This window comes from Panthera onca, chromosome E1, assembly GCF_046562875.1.
Source record: "Panthera onca isolate mPanOnc1 chromosome E1, mPanOnc1 haplotype 2, whole genome shotgun sequence".
NCBI classification, from domain to species: domain Eukaryota; kingdom Metazoa; phylum Chordata; class Mammalia; order Carnivora; family Felidae; genus Panthera; species Panthera onca.
The window spans coordinates 53,247,407-53,273,900 of NC_138352.1; the positions used below are offsets into that span (position 1 = coordinate 53,247,407).

Genomic DNA, 26,494 nt, shown 5'->3' on the forward strand with positions numbered 1-26,494 from the left:
ATCATAGCGGATGTTTACTTATGTGTCAGGCATCGCCCTAAATGCTTGGTTACACATTTTCTCCCTTCATCCTCACAACCACCTCACGAGTAGGTTACTCTAAACCAACCGTGGCCAGTAGACCACGAGAGGTTCAGGACTTTGCCGGGAGCTACTACATCATAAGCAGCGGTCGTGGGCTCTGGGGCCAGGCTTTCCGATTCCAGAGTCCCAGTTCTTAACTGTAAGGCCTGCCCCAGTCAGAACCTCCGCGTTTGCCTCCAACGGGGTCGGCTCCATTAGAGCAGAATACGTTGGGTTTCATGCTCAATGTGGAAGCTTCGGGACGACTCCGCGCCTGGCCCCGTATCAGGCGGCCGGAGGCTGGGTGGCGGCGGAAGGGCAGCCGCGCCAACAAGCGAGGGTCTCAGGCACCCACGTGGGTGGGGAAACGCGCGGCCGCCACGGAGGCCGCCGCCACGCGTCCTCGCCGCCTCGTCCTTCCCCGCCGCGGGGCTCCGCCGGGGCTTCTCCCAACCCTGCCACCCGAGGAAGGCGGGGCCGCTGTGCCCCGCGGCAGGAAGTCGGCGCGTAGCTTCCGGCGCGCGGAGATGACGCGCGGCCCGCGCTTCCGCGTCGGGAGCCGGCGGCGGATCCCGGGACGCGGAGACCCGGGGTCCCGGCAGCGGGGCGGCCCGCGGGCCCGGGGCTGGGATGCATCGCCGCGGGGTGGGAGCCGGCGCCATCGCCAAGAAGAAGCTGGCCGAGGTGAGGGGACGAAGGCCGACCCACAGCCACCCCCGACCCGACAGAGACTGAAGTCTTGGAGCGGAGAGCTCTGTACCCTCAAATCGCACCCCCCATCGCAGTCTGACAGCAGGCTGCTCGGGTCCCGGGGAACTGAGACTCTTCAGCTTCCGGTGGGTTGGAGTGTCAGCATCCCCGGGTCCACCAGCCCTTTCCCCCCGCGTCCCCAAATTTGGCTACAGACCAGTCGTCTATTGTTCTTCCTCATCCCTCTCCCTAAGGAAAACCATTTCAAAGACACCCTCCTCTTTTCATACTTCAGCCGGGGCAGTACAAGTGGGAGCCCCCAGTGCCCACTCTCAACTCACGCCGGTCTCTTTGTCTGACAGGCCAAGTACAAGGAGCGAGGAACTGTCTTGGCTGAGGACCAGCTGGCCCAGGTGAGTCGGTTGGAGGACTCCAGGCAGGAGGGGAGACCCGACAGGGTGGACAGGACGCCTTTGATGTAAACTAGATTGTGTGGATTAACATTTTGAAATCTCTATTTATTTTTGAGGGAGAGACAGAGTGTGAGCGGGGGAGGAACAGAGAGAGAGAGGGAGACCCAGAATCCGAAGCAGGCTCCAGGCTCTGAGCTGTCAGCACAGAGCCTCCCGCGGGGGGCTGAACTCAAGAACCCCCGAGGTCGTGACCTGAGTCGAAGTCGGAGGCTTGACCGACTGAGCCACCACCGGGGTGCCCCTAGGTTGTTCGGATCAAACTAAAACCCGACTCTTTGGCAAATCTTGGTTTCTGGACTGCTCAGACCATTTGCCGACTTGCTAACGACGGTGATAGCTGACATCTTTGAATGATTACATGCTTTCATCCTCCCATGCACGTGCCCGTTTTTTCTCGACCCTGTCTTGTTCATTCATCCTGACAGTCCTATCAGGAGAGAGCTCTGTTCTTCCCAGTTTAGAATTGAGGACATTCAGGGGATTTGTCCAAGGTTACCTGGGTAGTAGTTGGTAGAGCCGTTTGACTTAGATCTTTGGAGGCTTTCACTTGATGTGCCGGGGGATAACATGAAAATATTGCTTACTCTGTGCCATCCAGCCCCACCACTGTCCCCTCCAGAAGTGTGTGTCAGTGATGGGGCGCGGGGCCTGCGGTTTCCTTTTCTAACACTTCCCTTTTCTGTCCATGCCCCAAGTTTACTCAGTTATGACGACTGGGGAAGGAGAGGAGGAAGCAGTTAAGCAAGGAAATGGGGGTCCTTGAACTGAGGAAAGAGACAGGCTGTGCTCTTCAAAAGCTCCCACTCATAAGGGAGATGACATACAGGAATCAACTGGAAATGGTGATTATAATGTTTCTAATATGTAGCAAGTGAAGTGTTGGGCCAGGAGCGGTTACTCTCCCGGCAGGTAGAAAGTAGGCTTTGTTAATTAGAGAAAGGGAAGGAGTCACAGCCATAAGTCAGAAAATCCCCAAATCATTAGTACCTTAGCTTTGGAATGCAGTCTGGTAGGCCCCCACCCCTCCCTTAGGGATTCTTTTTTTTTTTTAATTTTTTTTTTTTTTAACGTTTATTTTTTGAGACAGAGAGAGACAGAGCATGAACGGGGGAGGGGCAGAGAGAGAGGGAGACACAGAATCGGAAGCAGGCTCCAGGCTCTAGGCTCTGAGCCATCAGCCCAGAGCCCGATGCGGGGCTCGAACTCACGGACCGCGAGATCATGACCTGAGCTGAAGTCGGACGCTTAACCGACTGAGCCACCCAGGCGCCCCAGGGATTCTTTCTTTTGGAGTTGATTCCAAGAAGGTCCATGACTGAAAGATTAAACAGTCACTGCACACCTAATTCATTTTCTCCTATTTAGCCTTTCTGTCAGTGGCTGGAGATTTCCCTCTCTCTGAATGCTGCATTCCCTCGTTTTTAAAAGTTTATTTAGAGAGAGAGAGAGAGCAAGCTTGCGAGTACTCCTGAGTGAGACAGAGGGAGAGAGAGGATCCCAAGCAGGTTCCTCGCTGCAGGGCTCGATCTCAGGAACCATGAGATCATGACCTGAGCTGAAATCAAGAGTCAGATGTTTGACGGACTGAGCCACTCAGGCAATTCCCCCCCACCTCATTTTTAAGACAAAATGGATTATGAGGTGCACCTTCAATGTAATGACAGTTTCTGTGGGAAAAAGAAAAAGAAGGCACTACATTAGATGTGCCACTGATTGTTAGAGGCATCCTGTCTTTAGAACAGGAACACGTGGGGGGATAAATGTGTTTTATTTTTTATTTATGTTTCTTTTTAAAATATTTGATTTATTTTTAAAAATTTTAATTTTTTTAAAATTTATTTTTGAGAGACAGAGGGTGAGTGGGGGAGGGGCAGAGAGAGAAGGAGACACAGAATCTGAAGCAGGCTCCAGGCTCTGAGCTGTCAGTGCAGAGCCCAACATGGGGCTCGAACCCGTGAACCGCGAGATCATGACCTGAGCTGAAGTCGGCCGCTTAACTGACTGAGCCACCTGGGCGCCCCTAAAATATATTTTTTAATGTTTTTTTATTTATTTTTAAGACAGAGAGAGAGAGAGAGCATGAGCGGGGTTGGGGCAGAGAGAGAGGGAGACACAGAATCTGAAGCAGGCTCCAGGCTCCTAGCAGTCAGCACAGAGCCCGACGTGGGGCTCAAACTCACGAACCGTGAGATCATGACTTGAGCTGAAGTCGGACGCTCAACTGACTGAGCCACCTGGGCGCCCCTAAAACATTTTATTGTTAAGTAAACTCCACCCAATGTGGGGCTCAAACTCACAACCCTGAGATCAAGAGTTATGTGCTCCACTGACAGAGCCAGCCAGGCGTCCCCCAAAATGTGTGTTTTAGAATTGAGGAAACATTATAGCATCCAAGTCAGCTGACAGCAGAACCACGAAGGAGAGTTAGGGATAAATAGAGAAGGAACAAGGGGCGCCCGGGTGGCTCAGTCGGTTGGGCATCTGACTGCGGCTCAGGTCATGATCGCGGTTCGTGAGTTCGAGCCCTGCATCGGGTTCTGTCCTGACAGCTCGGAGCCTGCTTCGGATACTGTGTCTCCCTCTCTGCCCTTCCCCTCCTCGGTCTCTCTCTCTCTCTCTCTCAAAAATGAATAAACATTAAAAAAAGATTTTTTTTTTTTTTAAAAGAAAGGGTATGGGATAAGAAACAGCATAATAGTAGGCCTGGAGGAAATGGGTTATTTTAGCCCTTGCCCTGCCACTGGGCCAGGAACTTATTTTTGACATCTGTCACTTAGCTGGGCTGCCCCTAACCTCCTCCTTGTCCACCCTACAGATGTCAAAGCAGTTGGACATGTTCAAGACCAACCTGGAGGAGTTTGCCAGCAAGCATAAGCAGGAGATCCGGAAGAATCCAGAATTCCGGGTGCAGTTCCAGGACATGTGCGCCACCATCGGGGTGGATCCTCTGGCCTGTAAGGAGTTGACTGTAGGGGTGTGGTATTCTCCTAGGGACAGGAGCGCATCTCCTTGTCATCACTGTTGTCAGGGCATCTTCTAGAAGGGCCTGCAGGGAGAGCCAGAGGATGTAGTCTTTGGTGTGGGCCTGGCAGGGTGGCTGAGGGCCCACTTTGATGGGAAAGCTGGAGAGGTTGGAGAGTAGGCTGGTAGCCAGTGTGCCTGACCTCCCCTTCGATGATCTACAGTGGAATTTTTTAATGGGTTTTTTCCCCTATTAAAAAGAATTTCGGGGGCGCCTGGGTGGCTCAGTCGGTTCAGCGACCGACTTCGGTTCAGGTCATGATCTCATGGTTTGTGGGTTTGAGCCCTGCATTGGGCTCTGAGCTGACAGCTCAGAGCCTGGAGCCTGCTTCGGATTCTGTGTCTCCTCTCTCTGCCCCTCCCCTACTCGCTCTTTCTCTCTCTCTCTCTCTCTCTCTCTCTCAAAAATAAATAAAACATTAAAAAAAAAAAAGAATGGGGCGTCTGGGTGGCTCAGTTGGTTAAGCGTCTGACTTCAGCTCAGGTCACGATCTCACGGTCCACGAGTTTGAGCCCCGAGTCAGGCTCTGGGCTGATGGCTCAGAGCCTGGATCCTGCTTCTGATTCTGTGTCTCCCTCTCTCTCTGACCCTCCCCCATTCATGCTCTGTCTCTCTCTGTCTCAAAAATAAATAAACATTGAAAAAATTAAAAAAAAAAAAAAAAAAAGAATTTCATTTTAATGAAAGTAGCATGTAATTATGCAGTCGGTCAACGAAGGAGAAAAGAGAAAAACAGAAAATAGAAGTCTCCTGATCCTGTCCCCTAATTGCAGGGATACATATTAACAGTCTAAGGTTATCTTGCTGGACACATACATTGTATTTATAAACTTTTTTTTTTTTAACATATTGGATTATGCTATAATTACTACTCTATAGCCTGCATTTTTTACTCCATAAACTATGGCCTTCAATGGATTTTTGAATGCCCGGTCTGCATTTTTTTTTTTTTTTTTTTTAACGTTTATTTATTATTGAGAGACAGAGAGAGACAGAGCATGAGCAGGGGAGGGGCAGAGAGAGGAGGAGACACAGAATCCGAAGCAGGCTCCAGACTCTGAGCTGTCAGCAGACAGCCCGACGCAGGGCTCGAACCCACAAACCGTGAGATCGTGACCCGAGCCGAAGTCGGTCGCTCAACCGACTGAGCCACCCAGGCACCCCTGCATATTCTTTTTTCTTAGCCTTGTCCCATCATATTTCCCTGTATGCTTTGGGAAAGGAAAACTCAGTTTCATAGTATCCTGGAGCCACTTAGCCAAACAGAAATGCCTTTTAGAAGGCCCACCCTTTACAACTGTCTGAGCCTGTTTTTTTTTTTTTTTTTAACGTTTATTTATTTTTGAGACAGAGAGAGAGAGAGCATGAACGGGGGAGGAGCAGAGAGAGAGGGAGACACAGAATCGGAAGCAGGCTCCAGGCTCCGAGCCATCAGCCCAGAGCCCGACGCGGGGCTCGAACTCACAGACTGCGAGATCGCGAGATTGTGACCTGAGCTGAAGTCGGACGCTTAACCGACTGAGCCACCCAGGTGCCCCTGAGCCTGTTTTTTAGCAGGAATTTCCAAGAGTTCCAACTGTTTGGGGATCCTGAGTAGTAAATGGAGCACAAGGAGTTAGGCTAGGCAGGGCAGGCTTCCTACAGGATAGATGTTTTAATCTAGCTTTGAAAGAAACTATGGGCGTAGGCTAACATATGACCTAGACTGTTGCCTTTCTGTCTTTTAGCTGGAAAAGGATTTTGGTCTGAGATGCTAGGCGTGGGAGATTTCTATTATGAGCTGGGTGTTCAGATCATCGAAGTGTGCCTGGCCCTGAAGCACCGGAATGGAGGTGAGTGTGGCGAAGTCTCTTGACTGGGCTTTGGGCTTCCCTGAGAGAGAGAGAGAGAGAGAGAACCCTGAAAGATGAGCTTTTCCAGCCTTCAGTCTGCAGGCCAGTGAGATCTTGAGAAACTGGTCTTCTGAAGTGTCTCAGCCGCTTCATGCCCTTGAATCTATACCACGTCTCCATGGCCAGGGGTAAATGGAATGGCCTGGATGATTGTCCCTGTTCTCTAGAGACCTTTGCCCGGGGAGGTCCAGCCCCTGGTTAGTATAGAAAACAGTAGGGAGGTAGGAGCTAAGGCCTTTTCCCCCGATACACAACGTGTCTGGGTTATGACTTTATCACGAGGAACTCTAGGTCTGCCCTGCCACTCCCAGGAAAGTAGGGTGATGCCGAGTTTCTGTGCTCCCCAAAACGTGACCTCCAAAATGGGCCTCCAGCGGCGTCCTCTTAATGAGCGCATCGAATGGGCTGTGTTGAAGTCAAGAAAGCAAGCGAGCTTAGACCCAGTTAGAAATCACTGGCCGTAAATAGATAACAGCCTCGACGTTGAGCGAGTGTTTATAGCTTTTGGGAGATGCTGCCGCCTTTGCTTTTTTTAATTGGTTTGGTTTAGCGGACTTCATCTGCTTTCCTGTCCCCTCCAACAGGTCTGATAACTCTGGAAGAACTACATCAGCAGGTGTTAAAAGGAAGGGGCAAATTCGCACAGGATGTCAGCCAGTAGGTCGTGCCTTCCAGTCCCTTGGAGTGTAGAAAAGCCTTTCTAGAAATCACATGAAATCTTTTCTCTTCACGGCTCGTATGTCTGGGCTTCTTTAGGAATCATTTTATTCCAACATGTTTTTTTAGAATGCCAAAAGTGCACAGATATAAAAAACCAAAAACCACCTGTAACTTCTCCAGCGAGAGATTACAACTGCCAGCGTTCCGGTGTATTTCCTTCTAAGCATCATTTATGTATTTTTTTCATGTCTACGTAATATATTGTTGCTTTTTTTTTTTTTTTTTTTTTTCTTTTTTAACTTGGGGCTGTATAGACTCTGGATTACTTGGGGTTCAGGAAGCTAGCGCGCCTGCTCGGAGAAAGGCTGGGGAGAGGGGTGGGGGCCAGAAGATGGGGGGAGATAGATTGATCTGGTTCGCCAGCCTCTCTGTGGGACTTCAGGGTGAGAAAAGGTTTAAAAAAACAAAAAGAAATGCTGTCAGCATGTGGGCTGGGTATGCGGACCCACCGTGTTGCGGGTTTTCTTTTTCCCTGGTTTGAGTTAGTGGGGAACTAGGGAAAAGCCACATGGCAGTAGTCAGCCCGGTGGCCCTCTGTGAAATGGAGAAGCGTTTTGCACTTGGCCGTAGTCCACGCCGCTCCCTGCTGTCCCCTGCCTTTAGCTCCTTCGTTCACATTTCCTGACGGGCCCCCGTAGGTGTATTTTTGACCTCTGTCTGGGGTTAGGATGGTTTGCTGACTGCGCGGGCTGATGGCCGGGCACCGTCTCCTTTGACTGGCAGCGGCACCATTTGGTGCCCTCTGACCCCGCCTCTTCGCTAATGTCACTGAACGTCGCCCGCCCTCTTGGGTCTTCTGTCGGGGCGTCCCGGGGCCGAGCCGGAAGTGCGTCGTTGCCAGGTCCGCTCGGCCCAAGGTGTTTCAGCAGCGTTTCCTCCCCTCAGAGACGACCTTATCAGGGCCATCAAGAAGCTGAAGGCGCTCGGCACCGGCTTTGGCATCATCCCCGTGGGTGGCACCTACCTCATTCAGTCTGTTCCGGCTGAGCTCAATATGGACCACACGGTGGTGCTGCAGCTGGCGGAGGTACCGCGGGCCTCGAGAGGGGCCAGGGCTCGCGGGGAGGGGAGGGGAGGCGTGTGCGTGCACGTGTGTGGGCGGGGCTTCTGGAGCCGCGGGGCGGGGTGGGGGGCAGGGGGGCGGGGCGGTGGGGGGTTCTTCTGCCCAGACTGCCTAGCGGATGCACCAGTCAGACCGGACCTTCTTTAGGAGACGTTTATTGAGCAGCTACAGTGCCAAGCACCGGGCCAGGCTGCGGGGCGCAGAACGACGGGTACCACGTGGTTCCTGCTCTGCGGGAGCTTACAGTCTAGCGGAATAGGCGGACATGCAGACGACGAACTGTATTTTCTTGGGTAGACAGGTTCTTTGAGGTCTTCTTAAAACTGGGTGTCGATGCCGCAGAACAAATGTGTAATCTTGTTTACCGTTCCCCCTGTTCCTCAGCACGTCCCCCACCCCTGCCAAATCCTTACCATGGCTTTAGGAAAGAGGGGTTCGGGTTTCTTAAATCTATACCCCCGAACAAAACTCAAGAAGGAGAGGGCTTTTCTCCCTGGGGAATGGTCACCGTCCCTTCCTGTCCGTTCATTGTCCTGAATCAGATCATACTCCAAAGTTCTCTGAGAAAGTCTAATGTTTTAGTACCAGGGACCCCACTTTTTAAGACTCAACCCCCTCCCCCCCCCCCCCCACCTCGTCACCCTGAAAGTTGCTTCTCTCTCTCTTTGCTGGGACTTCTAAACATTCTTTTTTTGTGCTCTCATAGGCTTCGCCCAAGGGCAGTTTTTTGTCCCGTGTGGGTAAACCCGTTGTTCCTGGGCGGATGCTGGGCTCTTAGGGAAAGTACGCTGTTACCTGACTCCCCATCCCTCCTTCCTTCAGAAAAATGGCTACGTGACCGTCAGCGATATCAAAGCCAGTCTTAAATGGGAGACCGAGCGAGCGCGGCAAGTGCTGGTATGTGAATTTTGGAATGGCCCAGCAAAGATGGGCCCCAGATGGGAGGAGGAGGGTGGACAGGCAGCACACGGGCAGGACCTAGCCTCGCTCCGCTGGCCTCTTGCCTTGAAGGCCCACAGAAGTGACCCCACGTCTCTGAGGGTGGCCCTGAGAGGTACAACCGAGGCAGGCTCCTGACTGCGGCAGGCGAGCCCCCCCACCCCGCCTCCTGTCTCCCGGCCTGGAGAGCCTGGTGAGACCATTCACGTAGTTTGTATCAGAAGTAACGCTGTTAATACAGAGTGAGAGGGTTGTGAACTACTTAATGACACATCCACGATCATATTCTGTTACATTGCGTGTTGTGGTTACAGTTTCATAGATACAGATTTCGTGGCGCTAACGAGAGGCCGATGTTACGAGAAGGAGTATGAGACCGTAAACCCTGGCCTTCAATACCTTCTTCCTCATCCAGGCAGTTAAACTAGATCTCCTTTTTTTCTGGAAAGCAGGGTAACAGAAACATCTATTTAATGCTGTGGGGCACAACCAGCCCCTCTTGGGCCTCTTTCCAGCTGTAGGAATCGGGAGTCCATTCTAAGCTAACACAGCCCTTTCGTTAACTTCTCCCTAAAGGTTTACCCGCGAGGTAACGGACGCGGAACTAAGCACGGTGGCTCCCATCGTGTAAACACGTGAAGGCACTCGTGTAGATGTAGCCCGAAAACCCCGCTGAAGCCAAAACAGGTGGGGGGGGTTGTCAGTCTACCCTACGGGGGCTCCCTTGTCCCAGAGGATTCTTCCTCCCCGTTCCCTCCAGGAACACCTGCTGAAGGAAGGGCTGGCCTGGCTGGACCTACAGGCGCCCGGGGAGGCCCACTACTGGCTGCCCGCTCTTTTCACGGACCTCTACTCCCAGGAGATTACAGCCGAGGAGGCCAGAGAAGCCCTCCCCTGACTCTGGGAGCGCCCGGGGGGTGGGGGCCGGGGGCCCGGCAGCTGGCAGGGAGAGGAGGGGAGAGCGGTTGGTGAATAAAACCCGAACAACTTTGCTTTTGTCTCTGTTTTCTTTCAAGAAGAAAGAGTTCCAAGTTTTCTTGCGCCCTCCGTACGCTTCACCCATTGGCTTGTTTTTTCTTAAAGTGCCTTCCCGTAGCATCTTTAGTGGAGAAAACCTCATTTATCCAGGAAGGAGGACCCGAGTTACACAGAACAGCGAGCACGGAGGGAAGGACCTCTACGGGCCGGTCTTCCAAGCTCACGGCGAGGCCGGGTCTAGGACGAAGGCTGTCCGCCTCCTGGCTCGACAGCCTAGTCTCTCTCTAGCCCTGAGGCATAAATCACAGCCCGCTGGCTCAAAGCTGGTCCCTAGGAAGATGTTTTGATCTCAAACCAGCAGACCCTAACGGACCCGTAAGTCATAGCCACTCGTCCGGTCTCATCCAGCTTCCTTGAGGGCCTGCAGGTTCTGACAGACACGGCTGAGTGTGAAGCAGAGGTCAAAGTCAAGTGGTGGTTAGAGGAAACCGTGGAATCTGGGGGAACTGACCGACAGTGGCCCTACACGGTGGTAGTTCTCCCGTTTCCTAGTGGGTTTCCCTCTCCCGTTGCTCACCGGGTCCCTCTAGCCTCAGTGGCGGCAAGGGCATTGTTTACTGAACACCTACCCCACGCCATTTGCGAACCCCCTCTAATCCTCACGACTTTACTTGGGTAAGTAGGTCTCCTTAATGTCTCAGGCGAAGGGTCCAAGTCCTCTACCAGAGGCCACCAGGCGGAAGAAGCAAAGAGAAAAGCCAGAGCTAGGTCCACTCCCATCAGACCCCCTCACTTTCCCGTATCCTGGCTGCACACAGCACGAGGCGGCATTTCGCGAAGTTTTCTCCCCACGCCTGTGGTCAGCCAGGAGGAAAAGCCTCTGCGCCGGAAAGCAGGGGCCTTGTTTACCCAGTAGGGACAGGGGTGTGGGGCGGAGGCTGCGTGAAGCAGCGTCTCCACGGTCTCGGAACGCTGGGCTCCTGAGGGCTGGTTGAGTGCCAGAAAACAGAAAACCCAGTGGTTTGGATTATCCCGAAAGTGGACACCCTATCCTTACCAAGGGACACTCGGGCCAAGCCCAGGTGCCCAGACTCGAGGCCTGCCCGTCCTTGTAGGACCTGCATCTCTCTGGAAGCAGCCGAGGCCAAGGTGGCACTCCTCTCCTTGGCGGCCCGAGGGGGGCTCACAAAACGCTCTTCTCCTTCTGGTAGGCGGGAAACTGGTCACCAGCAGCCCTGCATCCACCCAGGTCACGTAGCCGGGAGCTTCCAGCTTCCAGACAGTTCACTGAGCGCTTTCTTCCTCCCTGATGGTTCCAGACCCAGGGGAGAGGTGTGGTTGTCGAGGAGACCCACGCTCCCTTCACGCAAACCCTCCCACACCCACAGGCGCTTCCTCCTTCTGCCAAAACAAACTTTATTGCACCAAAAAGAAAAAAAAAAAACAAAAAACAAAAAACTTCATTTATGTACAGTCAGATATAAAGACATCTCTTTGACTCCTGTGCATATATTTCCTCAACTCAAGATTAGGGCGTAAAAGTCGGGCCGGTATGCCAGACATGCTCTGCCCATGGCAGGGCCAAGGAGAGGATTGTCACTTGAAAGTGGGAACACTTAAAATGGATGACAGACGACCACTGGACCAATAGACCAAGGGCATTCTTCTAAGCCCTGCGCTAGCTCTGGGAATGGAAGAGGGAAATGGGAAGCAGGGTCCCTCTTTTGAGTCTCGTTAAGAGACTCGGCCTTCGGTATCCAAGATAAACTTCCGTTCCCCAAGCCCACGTCCTGTCCAGTTTCTCAGCTTCCTGCCCTCCCAAGTAGGACATTCTCCTTTGTGCCCGACCCCCCCACCCCCGAACTCCCCCAGGGAAGTCCCACCACGACCCCCAGGCAGCCGCCTCCACGGCAGCGGGCGGGGCAGGTACGCTGTCTCCTCTCCCTTCTCCCTTCCACGTGGCTGGATGCTGCCTGAGGCCCTGCGTCACATGGGTCACCGACACCCCACTGGGAGCCTTAACGGGAAGAATCCGGAAAATATGGGGCGAACACACCAAAAAGGGGAAGGCTGGATTCCCTCAACGCCCAGTACCACGGGGCACCTAAAGCCCATTTTTCCGAGCCAACCGGCTAAAGAATCACTGTAGCTAGATACAGACAGAGAAGCGACACAGCCAGGGGGACACCCCTTAGAGCCAGCGGCAGAGCAGCCGGGAGGGAGAGGGAGGGGAGTGGCGAGAAGGGGAGCCCAGAGTCCCAGCCATCCCCCCCCCCGCCCCCCCGCCATTGCCTACCTTGCTCCCCACAGGTTCCTGGGCATTGAAGTTGAGGCGGGGGGCGGGGGGCGGTGGCGCGGGAGGGGCTGGGGTGAAAATACACAAGGACAGCCAAACGGAAACGCAACAGGACGAGCATCAGTCTCCCCGCCGCACCCCGCCCTCAGAAGTGCCCTCGTCGTGGCTACTAGCCTTTTTGAAAATCTGTAAGAAACTATTCTATGTAGTGGCTCCAATCCCATATACACAGCAGCTGGCTGTGTGGGGAACTTCTCAAATCAGTGATTGCGGGAACAAAATCAGCCTCTCAGGGTGCCTGTGCGGGCTTTTAACCAAGACTCGGTTCGGTCCCGGGGCCAGTCCCCTTCTGTCTTCAAACCGGGAAGGGGCGTGGGAATGCGGGGCAGAGGAGAAAGGTGCTCAGGTGCTAGGTAAAGCTTACTGATCAGCAGCCTAGACTCCACCACTGTTCCTTCTCTTTGGTCTGTCTAGAACAGTGACTATAAATTAGGAAACACAAAATTATGCTGGCCCATGGGAAGTAGTGGGAGAAGAGAGGCAGGGGGGAAAAGGGCGCTGGGAAGCCCTGCTTCGAGACTGCAGACAGACAGACAGACAACCACCCAGACTGCGTAAGTGTCACAGACAGCCCCCCCCCTCCCCAAAGCTCCCTTCCAGATAACCCCATACGTCGCGTGGGCACACTCCCTCTTGGAATTACAGCCTGTCTCCCACCTATCCCTAAGGAGCCGGCCCTGTGGAGAGGTGTGTCGGTTGCCGTGTTTTTGCCAGGGGCCCTCGCCCCGGGTGCTCCTGCATAGGTACCTGGGCCCCTGCTATGGGATGAACATGGCCCCAGATGCTCGAGAGCCAGGGAGGTCAGATCAGGAACGGCCTCCCCGCTCCCACACCCTGGGATCCGAGCTTGCTCGGTTCTTGCCATCTTGCAGGATGACGTCACGTTTGGAGGGAGATACACACTGCCTCTCCGTCCCTGGGGTGGGGGGGAAGGGACTTTGCCGGGACTCTTGAGTGGGGGAAGGGGAGAAGGGAGCAGGGTCTAAACCCTCAGGCTCCCGTGCAGGTCTGTCTCTGTCCCAGACGAACTGCTATCAGAGTCCATTTCGGCGTTCTCGTTATGGAGCCTCTCCAGCACTTTCTGACGAATCAGTCCCAGGCGCATCAAGAGGGACTGGTAGTCAAAGTGGCCACGCTTCTCTCCAAAAGGGTCCTGTGGGGGAAAGGAGACAAGCGGGATGGAAGATTCGAGTCTGGACAGCTCACCCTAGAGACAGCAGCTCCGGGCCCACGCGGGACGCCCGCTCCGCTTCGGAGTCCCGGGAGCGGAGGAGGGCGTCGCACCGACGGGGGCCAACAGCGGACGACATGACACAGGACTAGTTCAGGAACGTTATGGCGGGTGAACCACCCCAGACAGGTCCGGCTGGGGCCAACGTGAAAACGTACTCTTGTTCCCTGAAAGCAAGCCACTATGCGGGAGGTCAGAGGAAAGGCGAGGTAGATAAGGAACAGAAATTGAAGACCAGAACCGTAATCATGAAGCGTGCCTGGGTTGGTTTTCAATTCACTTCACAAAAACCACACGAGAGAAGAGTTATCCTCCTTTCCCACACTCAACAAAGGGGAACTTGCTTTTCCAACGTCACAGGCAGGTCGAGAACTCAGGAGCTCTGACTTCCAGATTAAGCACCCGTGCACTCTTCCACGGAGACCTGTCACCACCTTCCTGTCCAGGTTTCTGGGCATGACTCCAGGGCCACCCAGCTCAATCCTAGATCAAAGATCTCCAAACACTCTGCAGAGAGGGGTTCACGGTCCCGAGAGTCTCGAGAAGAACTATGGTTGGAGCGGAGGGCATAAACAAAAGGAATTTAAAATGCCACAGAGAGGACACGGCGGCCAAGCAGCGGGGCCGGGGTTCAGGCGAGGGGACCGCCTTCCTCGAGAGTCCCGAAAAGCCAGCCGGTTTTCCCCTCACATTCTGCTTCTCGCACACAAACGCCTTCCACACTCTTACCCACACGTCACCCTCAGGGTCAGGGGCCAGGGAACACAGATCACAGTCCCCGGGGCGCCAGCGCGTTGCCACTTACGAGGGTTACGCTCCGCCAGGGCTGGACGCCACACTCCCTCTGAGGCGGTCAATTTTTCAAATCTTCCCTTTTTCATCCCGGGCTCCAAAGCCACCCACTTCCCTCCTCCCCAGACGCTGCTCCTCCCTCTCCTTCTCTCATCACGAGTTATTTTTCCTCCACAGGGTGAACGATGGAAATGCTTTTAAATACCAGCACTAAGGGTTCCTGAAACCATGGGAGGAAGCACCTCCCATGTCCTCTAAAAACGGGGTTGGGAAACAAGTTAACCCTGAGCCGCCCCTGCCCTCTGAGGTTGTTTCGTTTTGTTTGTTCAAGTAATCTCTACACCCAACGCTGGGGCTCAAACTTCCAACCCTGAGATCGAGTCGCACATCCTACCCACTGAGCCAGCCAGGCGCCCCTGCCCTGTGAGTCTGCACATGGCAGGTGGGTGGAAAGTCCGTGAAGGAAGGAAAGGGACACCGCCATTTCTAAGCAGCAGCGGAGGAAAGAAGACATTCACCCCTGCGGCTGGTGGCGAGGACCGGGCGGGGGAAAAGGCTCAGAACGAGCTGGGGAGGGACCTCAAGGACATGTCAGTCACTTACCCAAGTCAGCAGGATTCTAAAGCAAGATGGCCAGTAAATGACCCAAAAGACACAAGACCTGGTCCTCGGGAGAGCACGAGTCTCGTCCTCTTAACAACCGGGTTTTTTAATATTTGAGACCATTTACAATTTGGTTTAGTAAGAATCTCCTCTTGAAAACAAGTCTAAACTCTGCATTCTTTTTTTTTTTTTTAAAGGAGTTTTAAAGTTTATTTTAAGAAAGAGAGAGAGCACGTGAGAGAGTGCACTTGAAAGGGAGGGCATGAGGAAGGGAGGGAGGGAGAGAGAGGGAGGGAATCCCAAGCGGGTTCCGCACTGTCAGCACTGAGCCTGACTCGGCGCTCGATCTCACTAACCCAGAGATCTTGACCTGAGCCGACGGAAGCCTAACCGGAAGCCTAACCGACTGAGCCACCCAGGCGCCCCTAAGCGCTGCATTCTTATTGGAAGTGGAAAGTACGTTTCCCCGGTAGAGGCAGAGACTACACAAGGGCTTGCTATCTTTTGCCACGGGAACCCTCCAACCCACAGCGCCACACATCCGACGCTTCCCGCGGCCTCGTTCTCTGAGCACCCCTCTGACCTAGGGACCGAACTCCAATAGGGGATTCGCCCTTGTAATCGCGGAGATTCCCAGAAGGCCGAAAGCTCTCGCGTTTGAAAAGACTACTACGAAGGGAAGGCATTCCAGACGAGCAAGCAGGACGGTTCGGACTCTACTAGGCCAAGAACGGAGAAGCGATGCCGCGTGTCTCAGGCAAGGCAGTCTCCTCTCTGGGCCGCGGCCGCTCAAACTGGACCAAGCTGCTCTCGGCTCTGACTTCTGAGAGCCGCGGGCGCTATCCTTGCCGGGGCGGGGGGCTTACAGGGTCTGCGGGAAGGCGTCTGGAGTCAGTGGCAGGGGCTGCGTTACCTGCATAGTCTGGCCCTGAAGGTGCAGCCGATCTTTGCAAGCCACCTCATAGAAGTCGTAATACTCCAGGAAGGACTTCTCCATCACCCCTCTGGAAAAGAGGCAGAGAAGCGGACGTGAGGAACACGGCAGGGGAGGGCTCCCCCCTTCGTCACCTAGCCTCGCTGCCAAACCAAGTAAGAGTTCCCGAGCCCGGGTGTGGCATCCTACAGAAATCTTTCGGTGGCAAATGGAAAAAGGAACAGCCGACGGCCCGTGGCTGATTTCTCTCCTACCTTAGGGATGATTCAAGGAGAGTGACTGTTAATACTTTCCCAGCAGGCTCGGCACTCTCCCAGGAAAAGAGAAGCTCTCCGAACTTCCTCTCGAGTAACCCTCGTGCACGAGCCACATCTTTCCTTTTTCCGTATCTCCCCTGGTGCCCAACGCTGGATTCTGCCCCGAAGACTCTCAAAGGTACGAACCAGCTAAACCTCCAAAAAGAATACCGAGTACCAAGTGGGTACTGACTCTCCTGACGCATACATACCGTAAAGGTTCAGGGCAGGGACACTTTCCTTCCATCATGTCGCAGACCGCCACTCTGATGGTCTCATGCCGAATACATTCATTGTAATTTTTGCTGTCTCCTGGATGCCTCTCCTGCAACGTTAACAGATACCAGAGTATCCAAGTACAAAATTTAGGCAAAGAGAAAAGTCAACAGGAGGAGACTTCACGATGAGCACGGGGCACGTGACCCACGCAGACGAATCCAGAGAACACCTTTCCGGCTGGGTGGCAGATCCTCGGAGAGCAACCAAGTTTTTATTTTTGGGGCCATTCACCTCCCCCGCCATGCGGGCCAATACCCATCCTCCGTTACGGGTCACTCGACCTGTAAGCAGCAACCTACGTCCGTCACCGTTTTCCTAAGACTGAAACGAGAGGCCCCGGAGGTCGATTCTGTGGGAAAGAAGCACCGGGAGGGATGGTGGCGGGACAAAAAAGGCACACTTATCAGGAGTCTCAGTGAAGAACTCTATAGACACCAGGATGCTTCCCGGTTAACTCCTTTTCAGGTCTGCAGGGATCCCCCATCACTGCACCAACTGATATGAATCTATCGAAGGGGAACTTGAATCTTCCAAAAGAAAACCCCAACTTGGAGAAAGCCGGTACGAGCGCACGGGTATAAATGGAAGGGGGTACGGTTTTCCATCCTCGTAACTCTTCCTTTACTCTTCAACGCTCCTCCTGCCACCAGCCCGGCAATCAGAACCCTGGCCTCTGATTAAAAACCCAGCACGAACAAGAAAGAGATACACACCCTCGGCCCATTGCCACCGTTTCCAAAATGCACCACAGTGAGATCACGGGGGTGCCGTGGGGCGTGTTGAACGTTTTGAGGAGAGCCACAGTAGTCCCCACCTGTCAAACACCACGCAAACTACTAGCTGGCGCTCAGCGGGTCGGTTCTCTGAACCCCAAGCAGGCTCCACGCTGTCAGCACAGAGCCCGACGCGGGGCTCGAACTCACAAACCACGAGATCAGGAACCTGGGGCGAAATCGGGAGTCGGACACTTAACTGACTGAGCCACCCAGGCGTCCCCCCGCGGGTCAGTTCTTTTGTTACCCGCATTATGTTCTTTCTGGTGATACGTTATCTTTGGGACGCTGGACTGTCAGTGACTACTTTGATAAACAGCAAGTAGCACGTGAAAACGGCGGGGAAGACAAATGAGGACAGTGGACCTCATCTGATTCCGAGATCTTCAAAGTTGGGTGGGGCCCAACAAGGGTACTTACTCTTCCTGTCATTAAGCCATTTCAGTCACTTAAGAAAGAAGTTGCTTAGCCTTAAGACTTAAGAAATGGGGGCGCCTGGGTGGCTCAGTCGGTTAAGCATCCAGCTTTGGCTCAGGTCATGATCTCACAGTTTGTGGGTTTGAGCCCCACGTCGGGCTCTGTGCTGACAGCTCGGAGCCCGGAGCCTGCTTCGGATGCAGTGTCTCCCTCTCTCTCTGCCCCTCCCCGACTTGTGCTCTGTCTCTATCAAAAATAAACATATATAAAAAAAAAGACTTAAGAAATGGATCAGCTGGGCACTTCCTTCCTTCTGGGGAGCTGTGAAAAAGCCACCTGGACACCAGGAGGCTGTGAAGTGAGAATGTTTCGGGGTATTAAGAATAAAAGTCACAGGATGCCTGGCTGGGTCGGTCAGCAGAGCGTGCGACTCTTGATCTCAGGGTTGTGAGTTCGAACCCCACAGTGGGTGCAGAGATTACTTAAAAATGAAATCTTAAAAAAAAAAGAAAAGAAAAGAAAAGAATCAGTCACCTCTGTTAAATTTCCAAACAAGGAAAGACCTTAAAATCAGCTCCTTGGTTAGTGAGTAAGGCCCTTTTCCATTTCTACTGAAGCCTGAAATCAAATACACTGTTTGGAAAGGATGGTTGTGGGAATAACTTTTGTTCATTCTTAAAAGGTACTTCCCTTTGTTCACATAGTTTAAAACTCAGTTAACTGTTTTAATCACCTAGACAGAATTATAATCTTTAGGGATTATCACTGGAACTCATGAGTTTCTTGTACTCATGAGTAATCCTGGCAGGCAGTTTTAAACAATGGAAGAACGCTGGGTTCCAGGCAAATGCTGGGTTCTACCATGATCTGGGTGTCTTTGTGAAAGTTAATCAACCTCTCCACGTGACCAACACCTCATCTGACAGTGGGGATAACAACAGCTACCCCGAGTAGAGATTAAATGAGATACTATATATAAAAATTCGGCAGTAGCTGGCAAATAGCAAACCTTTGGAAAATACGACTTTCCTCTGCCTTCTCTTCGGTAGCATTGACTAAAATATTCTTTTTTTCCTTTTTTTTTTTTTTAAGGTTTATTTATTTTGAGAGAGTGCGTGCGTGCACGAGTTGGGGAGGGGCAGAGCAAGAGAGGGAAAGAGAGACTAGAGAGAGAGAGGGAGGGAGGAAGGAAGGGAGGTGGGGTGGGGGAATCTCAGGCAGGCTCTGCACCGCACCGTCAAGGCGGAGCCTGATGCAGCCTGATGCGGGGCTTGAACCCACGAACCGTGAGATCACGACCCGAGCCAAAATCAAGAGTCGGGACGCTTAACCGACCGAACCCCCCAGGCGTCCCTTGACCAAAAAATGCTTGCCCTGGCTAATGACTAGCTCCCGTGGCTCTTTAGGTAATAGCCCTTGGTAACTCCGGGAGTAGGAGTCACTAGGAAGTACCGTAAGGGGGTACTGGAGAATGGACACGTGCAGAAGAACCCACCGGCTGCAAAACAGCCCCCAAAGCAGGCTTAGAATTAATTTCCGGATGACTCCACTCATTCCCACGTTGCAGAGTCACCCAAGTCACATGGCAAGAACTTGACGGTGTTATCAGGGCTTACGAGGAAAAAAAATTCATTTTTAAGGAGCCCACGAACCAGCTCCCTTTTCCTCCTATGGTGACAAACAAATAGGACCCCGAAGCAGACCTCTCTGATCTCTTCAAACCCAGTATTCTGCCCACAGTTCCGCGCCCCACCCCGGTCTTACCTGCTCAAAGCCAGGCTCATTGTGATAGGGGTTCTCAGTCATTAGGGACTGGATGGAGATGAGCACAGAGGAGATGCTCTGGGCTGGGCTCCAGGCAGGGCCGGTCCACGTACTGCAAAACACAGCAGAGGGGAGTAGCCGGGTGAGGCCAGCTCGAAGGCCGTCACTGAAAGAAAGACTAGCGCACCAGTACCCTGGGGCCTGGCCACACCACAGCACCATCAGTGACTCAACGTTTCTCTTTCACTATTAATGCTCTGGAATTTCCCAGCCTGTCTCACCCTCATTCACCAGAAGTCAGTAGACTGCCTAATCCTCTTATCAAGTGGGACAAAAGAAAAGAGGGTAAAGCAAGCAAGATAACTTTGAAGGGATTTTCATTGGCCTAAGAAAGAAACAGTAACCAGGGAAGGTTCCATTCATCAAAATGAAAGGAATAAGGTAAGAAAACAGCCTCAAAGGCAGTCTAAATGTTAACCTCTGTGGATCTCAGAGCTTCCTTATTTAAGGGTGGCGAAGGAGTCAGGAGGAGACAGAAGCGGAGATACAGGCACAGAGGGGCCCAAAGCCATCTGATTAGAGGCCATGTTGGGGGGGGGGGGTGTTGACGATCAGGGATCCCGTTCTGGATCCAGCCCCCAGAGAGCGTCGAATTCTCTGAAGACTACAGAACGCTGCCAAAGGACAGGAAGGGGGTAAGGGGCATTTCTACACTGCAGAGGGTCTGAAATAATAGAGTTGCAAAGCATCCAGAACAAGACCGGTCCTCTCCTCCACATACGTGACTGCGTATTGGAGGAGGAAGGCAGCTCTTGGACATGACATTTCTTAGCTCAGCTGGCACCTGATCTGGAGGCCGAACACAACCTAAGCCAGGACAGGCTTGTTCAAGCTGACTGGCCAATCTTCTACCCTATGACGCTTCATGGGAAGAGTTCACAATGTCAAGGTAGCTTCTCCTTTTCTACCCCACCCATTTCTGCCACGTTCACCCTGCCATCTAACTTCCCCTGTTTCTACTGTGGGCTGTTGTTTGTTCAAAACAGTTTTATCCTGGCCTAGCGGAGAACTTCGTACAGAGACGCTGTCACGCACAAATGTCACACGGAAACAACGGAGTGCCTTCACCACTGTGGGCTATATATACCGCTATCCTACCAGCAGAGACAAAAACCCCGACGACATAAAAGATCTCTTTAAGGGCAGCCTCTTTTGAAGGACTTCCTCACAGCCACCATCACAGAACCCGTCCCTGGATCTAAGAGATTTAAAAAAAAAAAAAAAAAAAAAGAAATCCTGATCTCCAGTTTGATTCAGCTGCCTTCTCCCCCACGCACACTGGGAAACATGCTGGACAAGACAGACATTGCTGGACGAGAGAGAAAACAGTACCGCCGGTTTGGGCAACCTTCCCAACTTCAACCTGTACTTGTTCTCTGCCCTAGGGAAATTCACCCACCCGAGAAAGAGCTATCCAGAAGACATTAGAAGATGTTTCCACTCTGAACTGGTAACCCCCAAAGGGCAATGAAAGGGAACGAGTGAGAACTGCACGCAGCAAAATCTCAGTAGCACCCAGACTCAAAATGTTCCTGGAGCTTGTTTCTGACCTGATGTGATTTCCAACCTCGTTTTTCATTCAGCTGTTAACATATCAGAATCGTGTTCATCACTACCACCGCCTCCAAAGCCACTCACTGAGAGACTCAGAAACGAGACACCCACAACCTTACATGGCACAGACCCGCGGCCTTTCTCAACCCGTTCGGGAGAGAGGTTAAGCCCTGAGGCCCTAAGGGAGTGGTTCTCAGGCTGGACTGCGCCAGACATCGCCTGGAGGGCTTGGAAGACACGGACTGCTGGCCCCTACCCCTGGAGTTTCTGATGTGCTAAGTCTAGGGTGGAACCCCAGAATCTGCAGGGCTACAAGTTCCCAGGTGCCGCTGGCGCTCAGGGAGAAATCGCTTCGCTGAAGCATCCGTTGTGGGTCATAAATTAACTTCTCTCTTTTGCACCTAGAATGATATACGGTTGTGTACCATCCTGGGGAAAAATGAGGAAACGGTCACTCCAGTCATTTGCTGTGTTCCGTGCTTCAGGCGAGGAACCCTGGTTGATACAGGCTGGCCTGCAGGAATTATTTGCTAACAACCAACTTGGCCACTTAGAAGTCTCCTCTTACCCTAGAATACTCAAGCAGACTTTCCCATTGCGGTAGAAGTTGGGGTTAAACCTCACTGTGTTATTGCCCGTTGTCATCAGTTTGACCCGAGGTGGGTGGATGGGATAGTCGGGCGGACACCGAAACACGAACAGGAAGAAACCCCCTTCATAAGGAGTGTCAAATGGGCCTGTGATCAATGCATGAATCTGCAAAATAAAACCCCATCTCAAAATTGTGAGGTGATGTCCCATCCCAACCCCTCCTGGCTTCCACTCGCTACCCACACCAGAGGCAGGACCTTCATCTGGTATCCATCCTCCATATCCTCACCGTGCAGGCCAAACAGCCTGTCCTCACTCATACCGAGAAGTTATGTCTGGAATTCTGAGAAATCCCACTCCGGTGGAGGGGCGCCTTACTCAGGGATTACGGTTCTAAGGTTAGAGCCCAAGGTGGAGATCGAATCGCGTCAACATCACTCTCCCTCGAGGGTCCCTTAAAACTCCCTCGCGGCGTGCTTTTTGTTTGGGCCTCCCTGATCAGTGTTAGATATACAAATGAAGATGGAACACCGCTGTGGAGTTAAAGTTGGCATGTGTAAAATATTATCCTAGCGTGTTTGATTTTAAGAAACGAATGCATGTTTTCACGGGAGTCCGTCCGTTTGGATCTGCGTAGGTTAAACATGCCTACGAGGCAACTCCACCCTGTTTACGTGGTACAAAGCTGGGCGTGGGGGGTGTAAGATGAATGGAAAAGAGCAGAGGGATTGGTGGCCACAGCACCAGTGGCAGTCACAGCGCAGAGCTGAGGGCTGTGACGGAGGCCGAGGGTGTCTGCTTCCTCTGCATGGGATCAAACCGACTGTGGAGGATGTGGCTCAGGCAGCCTCCAGCTGGGTCAAAGACACACAGAGTAACGGGGAAAACTCAGGGTCCATTTGGAGCCATCAGACCATCCCCAGAAATTTCCCCGATACTGTAGGTTAGTTTAAAAAGGAAAAAAAAAAAAATCGGCAGCACTTAAAACAGAACGGTAAGCTCTTTTCCTCCGGCCACAATCACTGAACGAGCTTTCCTCTCCTGAAAGGAGGAAAAGGTGAACGGACCCCGTTACATTTCTGTTTCTACAAAGGCTCCTAGGCATTTAGGTTTGCTCAGAATTTTAACAGCAAGACGAAAGAGGCCCTGCAATCCAATGCCTCAGTCCCAACTCTGCACGGGTGGCACCCCGGATTATCTTTTTGCCCTCAGTCTTTTGGAATAACAAGCTCAAATGGCATCAACATGACATCAGTTCTGGGACCCGGGGGACTGGCATAGGAACAGGGACACTTGACTGAGGACAGGATGTCCCAGGAAAAACATTTCCAACCACATAAAAAGAAAAAAAAAATCAATTTACAGGGAAACCTATTCAAAACAAAAAAATAGATATACCAACACTAGAACGTCTGAACTTTTAACTGTAAGGGAATGTGAAACTATGGAGAGTTTCCTCGATTTAGGAAATCTGATTTCTTCACAACATCAGATCAAGTGAACATTGACTCCCCGGGGTAGAGCACTCAATGACAGAGAGGCCTAGGTATCCATGCCAAGGGAATTTAAGCTTCCTCCATGTTTATGTGGAGGACAAGACAGGAACGGTCTTTGGGATGGAACGGATATTCGACAGTAACCAGTAAGGACAGGAGCCTGAACAAGGCCCTTTAAGCATAAACTGCTTACTCAGGCTCGCCCCATCCCAACCTTCTCCGCATCTGATTTACAGCACCCTACTTAAAAGCCAAGAGTGGCAGGATGGGGAAGAACTGGGTAGTTAAAAGGAACAGGGTGACCATATCATTCATCAGCCAAACTGGAGCATTTTTGAGAGTGAAAGAGTGTCCTGACAATAGTCAGGCTGGGACAAGAGGCATCAACAGGGATTTTCCAAGCCAGACCGACTGGCACCCAAATAAAAGACACCTGTTCAAGTCTCTGCTCCACCTCACCGGGTGACCTTGGGCAAGCCACGGACTCTCTTGGGATCTCGATTTATTCATTTCTGTAATCAGAGGTGTGGGCTGGATACTCTTTTAGGCTCTTCCAACTTTCTGGGCCCAATTTCCCAGTAGCCCCCGACCCCTTCCGAGTTACATACCTTAGTCATGTCAACAGTATCAGGAACAACGAACATTCCTGGAGGAGGCTCCTTATAAATGGACATGATATCCCTGTATAACACCAAGAGGAGGTGGGGAAGGGAGTGAGGGAAAGGAGAAAAAAGGGGAATCCCTTGAGCAGAACAGTTGTTATCACCTCAATGAGGCCAGGGTTCGAGAAAGTGGTGCTTGGTACCACAAATGTCTGCACTGTCTCGCTGGCTGAGAAACCTCAGCTGAGTACTCGTCAGGCAAGCAGAGAGCGGAATTATTATCAAAAGGGCATTGTTTCCTCAGGGGGAGGGGGAAAAAAAAATCAGAGATCCCAATGGCATCAGATGTCACCCTGGAAAAGCCACATCCCATTTACTCTCTCTTCCTCCCACAGGGCAATTCATTCACTCCCCACCTCCGAGATTCCCAGGTACTACCGCTGAATGCTAAATGAAGAGTGCTCAGTAGCTGGGAAGACATCACCAACTCCACTAAGAAACGAATGCTGTAAACCATACAGCGGACCGTTGTTGGCAAGGGGATTGTAAGAAGCAAGTGAGCTAGCGAGGGGCAGTAATGGTCTGCCTGCCCAGGAGTCCAAGGCGGGGGGGGGGGGGGGGGTGATCTCTTCAGACTGGAGGGGGGTGGAACGGGAGGGGGAGGAGGACCCTCTGAAATAGCCGAGAATCTCACACCGGGAAGGAGAGAAGGACACGCAGCGGCTGCTGTAGACGGGAGGATTTGTAGGGTGGATTGCACAACCTAGAATGCATCAGCCGTCAGCAAGGGTCTAAAGGACATTCTAGGTGGGAAAAGCCTGGGGACTTGCTAGGGTACATAGGGACATCAAGGGCAAACAAGTGACAGAGCAGAGGGGAAACAGTACTGGCGCAACTCACAGGTAAGTCGGGGATGGAAGACTGTACAGGAGTAGAGAGGGGGGTGCTGAGGTTCTGAAGTTAGAGGTGGCAACCCGGATGGAGCTGGCATGGCACTGGGCCAGACACTTCACACACAGCGGGCTGCTCAATTTTATCACCACCTTGAAAGGTAGGTAGAGACACGGGAAGGGACTCCGAGCGTGGGGGATGGGACTACCCAGGGGAGGATGGCTGCAGTGGGGGGTACGGGGAGAGGAAGAGGCTGGTCATCAAGAAACAGGTCTCAGGATTAGAAGCAGCTAAAAAGCATTACTCTTTTCCTATGCAGTAAACACTACGCCAAGCATTTTTGCAAAAAAACATTATCTATTAAATGATAGGATCTAAGGTCAGTCACCCAAGAAATAGGCACAGAAAGGACTTGGGCCTTTGTTCCTATATTTGAGCAGGGTGGATTTGCTTCGGAAAAGTAAACCAGATGACCCAGAGGGAAAAACACAAGAAAGTCCTGAGTGGGATATTACAAGCCAGAGTGAGACTCGGGTGGGGGGAGAAAGCGTGCGTTTCCTGGAACAGGTGTGAGAGCGGACAGCTTCGGGGTTCTGCAGAAGTGATTCAAGGGGAGACTGCGGGTACGTGAGGGAAGCGATCCAGACTTGGGGAGAGGGTCTGAAGAGATGGGGAATAAAAAGAAAGGTTGGCCTCGAGTCTGAAGCCAAGGAAAGCAAGCCGTGTTACAAACGGGGCTCCGGAGGAGACGACGCGGGGGTGGGGGGGGGGGGGACGATGGGTGGGGCCTCCGGGCAGCATCTAGCGAGGCTGGGGTGGGGAAGGGGGGAGAGAGGCGGCGCGGAAGACGGGAGGGGGTGTTGCTGAAGCGCGAAAGGGTCGGGTTTCGGGCGGGAGGTATGGGGGAGGGTATGGGGCACAGAGACGAAGGGCTCAAGGGAGGGAGCCGAGGGGCGGGGTCGGACCTGGGCACTCGAGGAGGGGTTTGGTACGTGTGGAGCTGCGGGCGGGGGAAGAGGGGACTTGGATCGCGACGTTCCGGGCTGGCAAGACGTGGGCCTTGGAGCTGGGCCGCCGCGAGGGAAGCGCGGAGGCAGCGGGCGGCGGGGAGGGGAGGGGGGGGGGTAGTGGGTAAAAGCGGGGGCGGGGAAGGTCGAGCCCCGGAGCTCGGGGCTGGGGGAGGAAAAACCCCGGCTCACCGCTTGATCCGAAGTAGACACTGCGGCGCGGTTCGCTCGCCGTCCCAGTCGGAGCTGAGTGTGGGGTCCCAGTGGCTAAGCAGCGCGGCCCCGTGGGCAGCGGCCGAGGGCGGGAGCCCGGGCAGCGGAGCCAGGCCGCTCCCCGGCCCCCCGGCCCCGCCCGCCGCCGCCGCCGCCGCCCACACATCCGGCAGGAAAGGCGGCCCGAACCCGCTGCCGCTAACGCCAACAACACCGGCGACGCCGCTCGCCCCGGGGCCTGCCGCCCCGGCGCCCGCCGTCGCCGTCGCCGCCTCCTCAGTTGGACTCTCCGCCATCGCTGCTTCGCTTCCGGGACTGCTCGGCAGCACGTCCGCCGACCAGAGCGGCCGCTGCTCCCTCCCGCTCCCGCACCACCGAGAGCCGGGCCAGAGTGTCCCCACCCTCCGCTTCCACAGCCCGGGCGGCGCTGGCTCCGCCCACCCCCGCCCGACCAGCGAGAGGCGTTCTGCAAGAGCGTCCACCCACGGTCCTCCAGGGCGAGAGGGGGTGGGAGCGAGCCGGCTCCGCCAGGGCTACGGGCCTGCGTCGGTCCCCCGCTTTGTGGGAGGAGGATCTGAGGCGTGCCGGGACGTCGAGGTGCGGCCGAGAGCCCAGTGCCGTGGAATATTTTATTTTCAAGTGTGATAAGAGGAGGAAGGAAGGATCCTCTCCCCACCCTTAGCGGGAGCGACCCTCGGTTGTGTCCGTGGGATAGAATTGGGGATCCAGCTTCCTTGGGGGAGCGTCGAGTAGATGAGCCGACTTGCTGCGGGCTCTTTTACTGTCTGAAAACCT

General features: G+C 53.4%; 2 protein-coding genes across 2 annotated transcripts; one reads left to right on the top strand and one right to left on the bottom strand.

Annotated features, from left to right (window-relative positions):
- Nucleotides 1-590: 590 nt before the first annotated feature.
- SNF8 (SNF8 subunit of ESCRT-II) lies at nucleotides 591-9,854 on the top strand. The gene is made up of 8 exons (XM_060646315.3): nucleotides 591-747; nucleotides 1,116-1,166; nucleotides 4,042-4,180; nucleotides 5,976-6,080; nucleotides 6,725-6,797; nucleotides 7,746-7,887; nucleotides 8,746-8,820; nucleotides 9,623-9,854. The coding sequence occupies exons 1-8, from the start codon at nucleotides 694-696 to the stop codon at nucleotides 9,758-9,760; spliced, it is 777 nt and encodes a 258-aa protein (XP_060502298.1). The 5' UTR covers nucleotides 591-693; the 3' UTR covers nucleotides 9,761-9,854.
- A 1,385-nt stretch (nucleotides 9,855-11,239) lies between these two features.
- On the bottom strand, nucleotides 11,240-26,116 carry UBE2Z (ubiquitin conjugating enzyme E2 Z). The gene is made up of 7 exons (XM_060646314.3): nucleotides 25,679-26,116; nucleotides 23,595-23,667; nucleotides 21,468-21,655; nucleotides 19,286-19,397; nucleotides 16,265-16,377; nucleotides 15,736-15,826; nucleotides 11,240-13,349 (listed from the first exon to the last, which is right to left on the bottom strand). Exons 1-7 carry the CDS (start codon nucleotides 25,993-25,995, stop codon nucleotides 13,179-13,181), a joined length of 1,065 nt encoding a protein of 354 aa, XP_060502297.1. The 5' UTR covers nucleotides 25,996-26,116; the 3' UTR covers nucleotides 11,240-13,178.
- Nucleotides 26,117-26,494: the final 378 nt, after the last annotated feature.

Excerpts from the sequence above, each read along its gene's own strand:
- SNF8 (XM_060646315.3), top strand. The coding sequence starts at position 694 with ATGCATCGCCGCGGGGTGGGAGCCGGCGCCATCGCCAAGAAGAAGCTG. Across the intron at positions 6,798-7,745 it reads TTCGCACAGGATGTCAGCCA|AGACGACCTTATCAGGGCCA; the intron begins GTAGGTCGTGCC and ends TCCTCCCCTCAG. Across the intron at positions 8,821-9,622 it reads AGCGAGCGCGGCAAGTGCTG|GAACACCTGCTGAAGGAAGG; the intron begins GTATGTGAATTT and ends CGTTCCCTCCAG.
- UBE2Z (XM_060646314.3), bottom strand. The coding sequence starts at position 25,995 with ATGGCGGAGAGTCCAACTGAGGAGGCGGCGACGGCGACGGCGGGCGCC. Across the intron at positions 23,668-25,678 it reads TGTCTACTTCGGATCAAGCG|GGATATCATGTCCATTTATA; the intron begins GTGAGCCGGGGT and ends GGTGTTATACAG. Across the intron at positions 19,398-21,467 it reads GTCTGCTTGAGTATTCTAGG|TACGTGGACCGGCCCTGCCT; the intron begins GTAAGAGGAGAC and ends TGTGTTTTGCAG.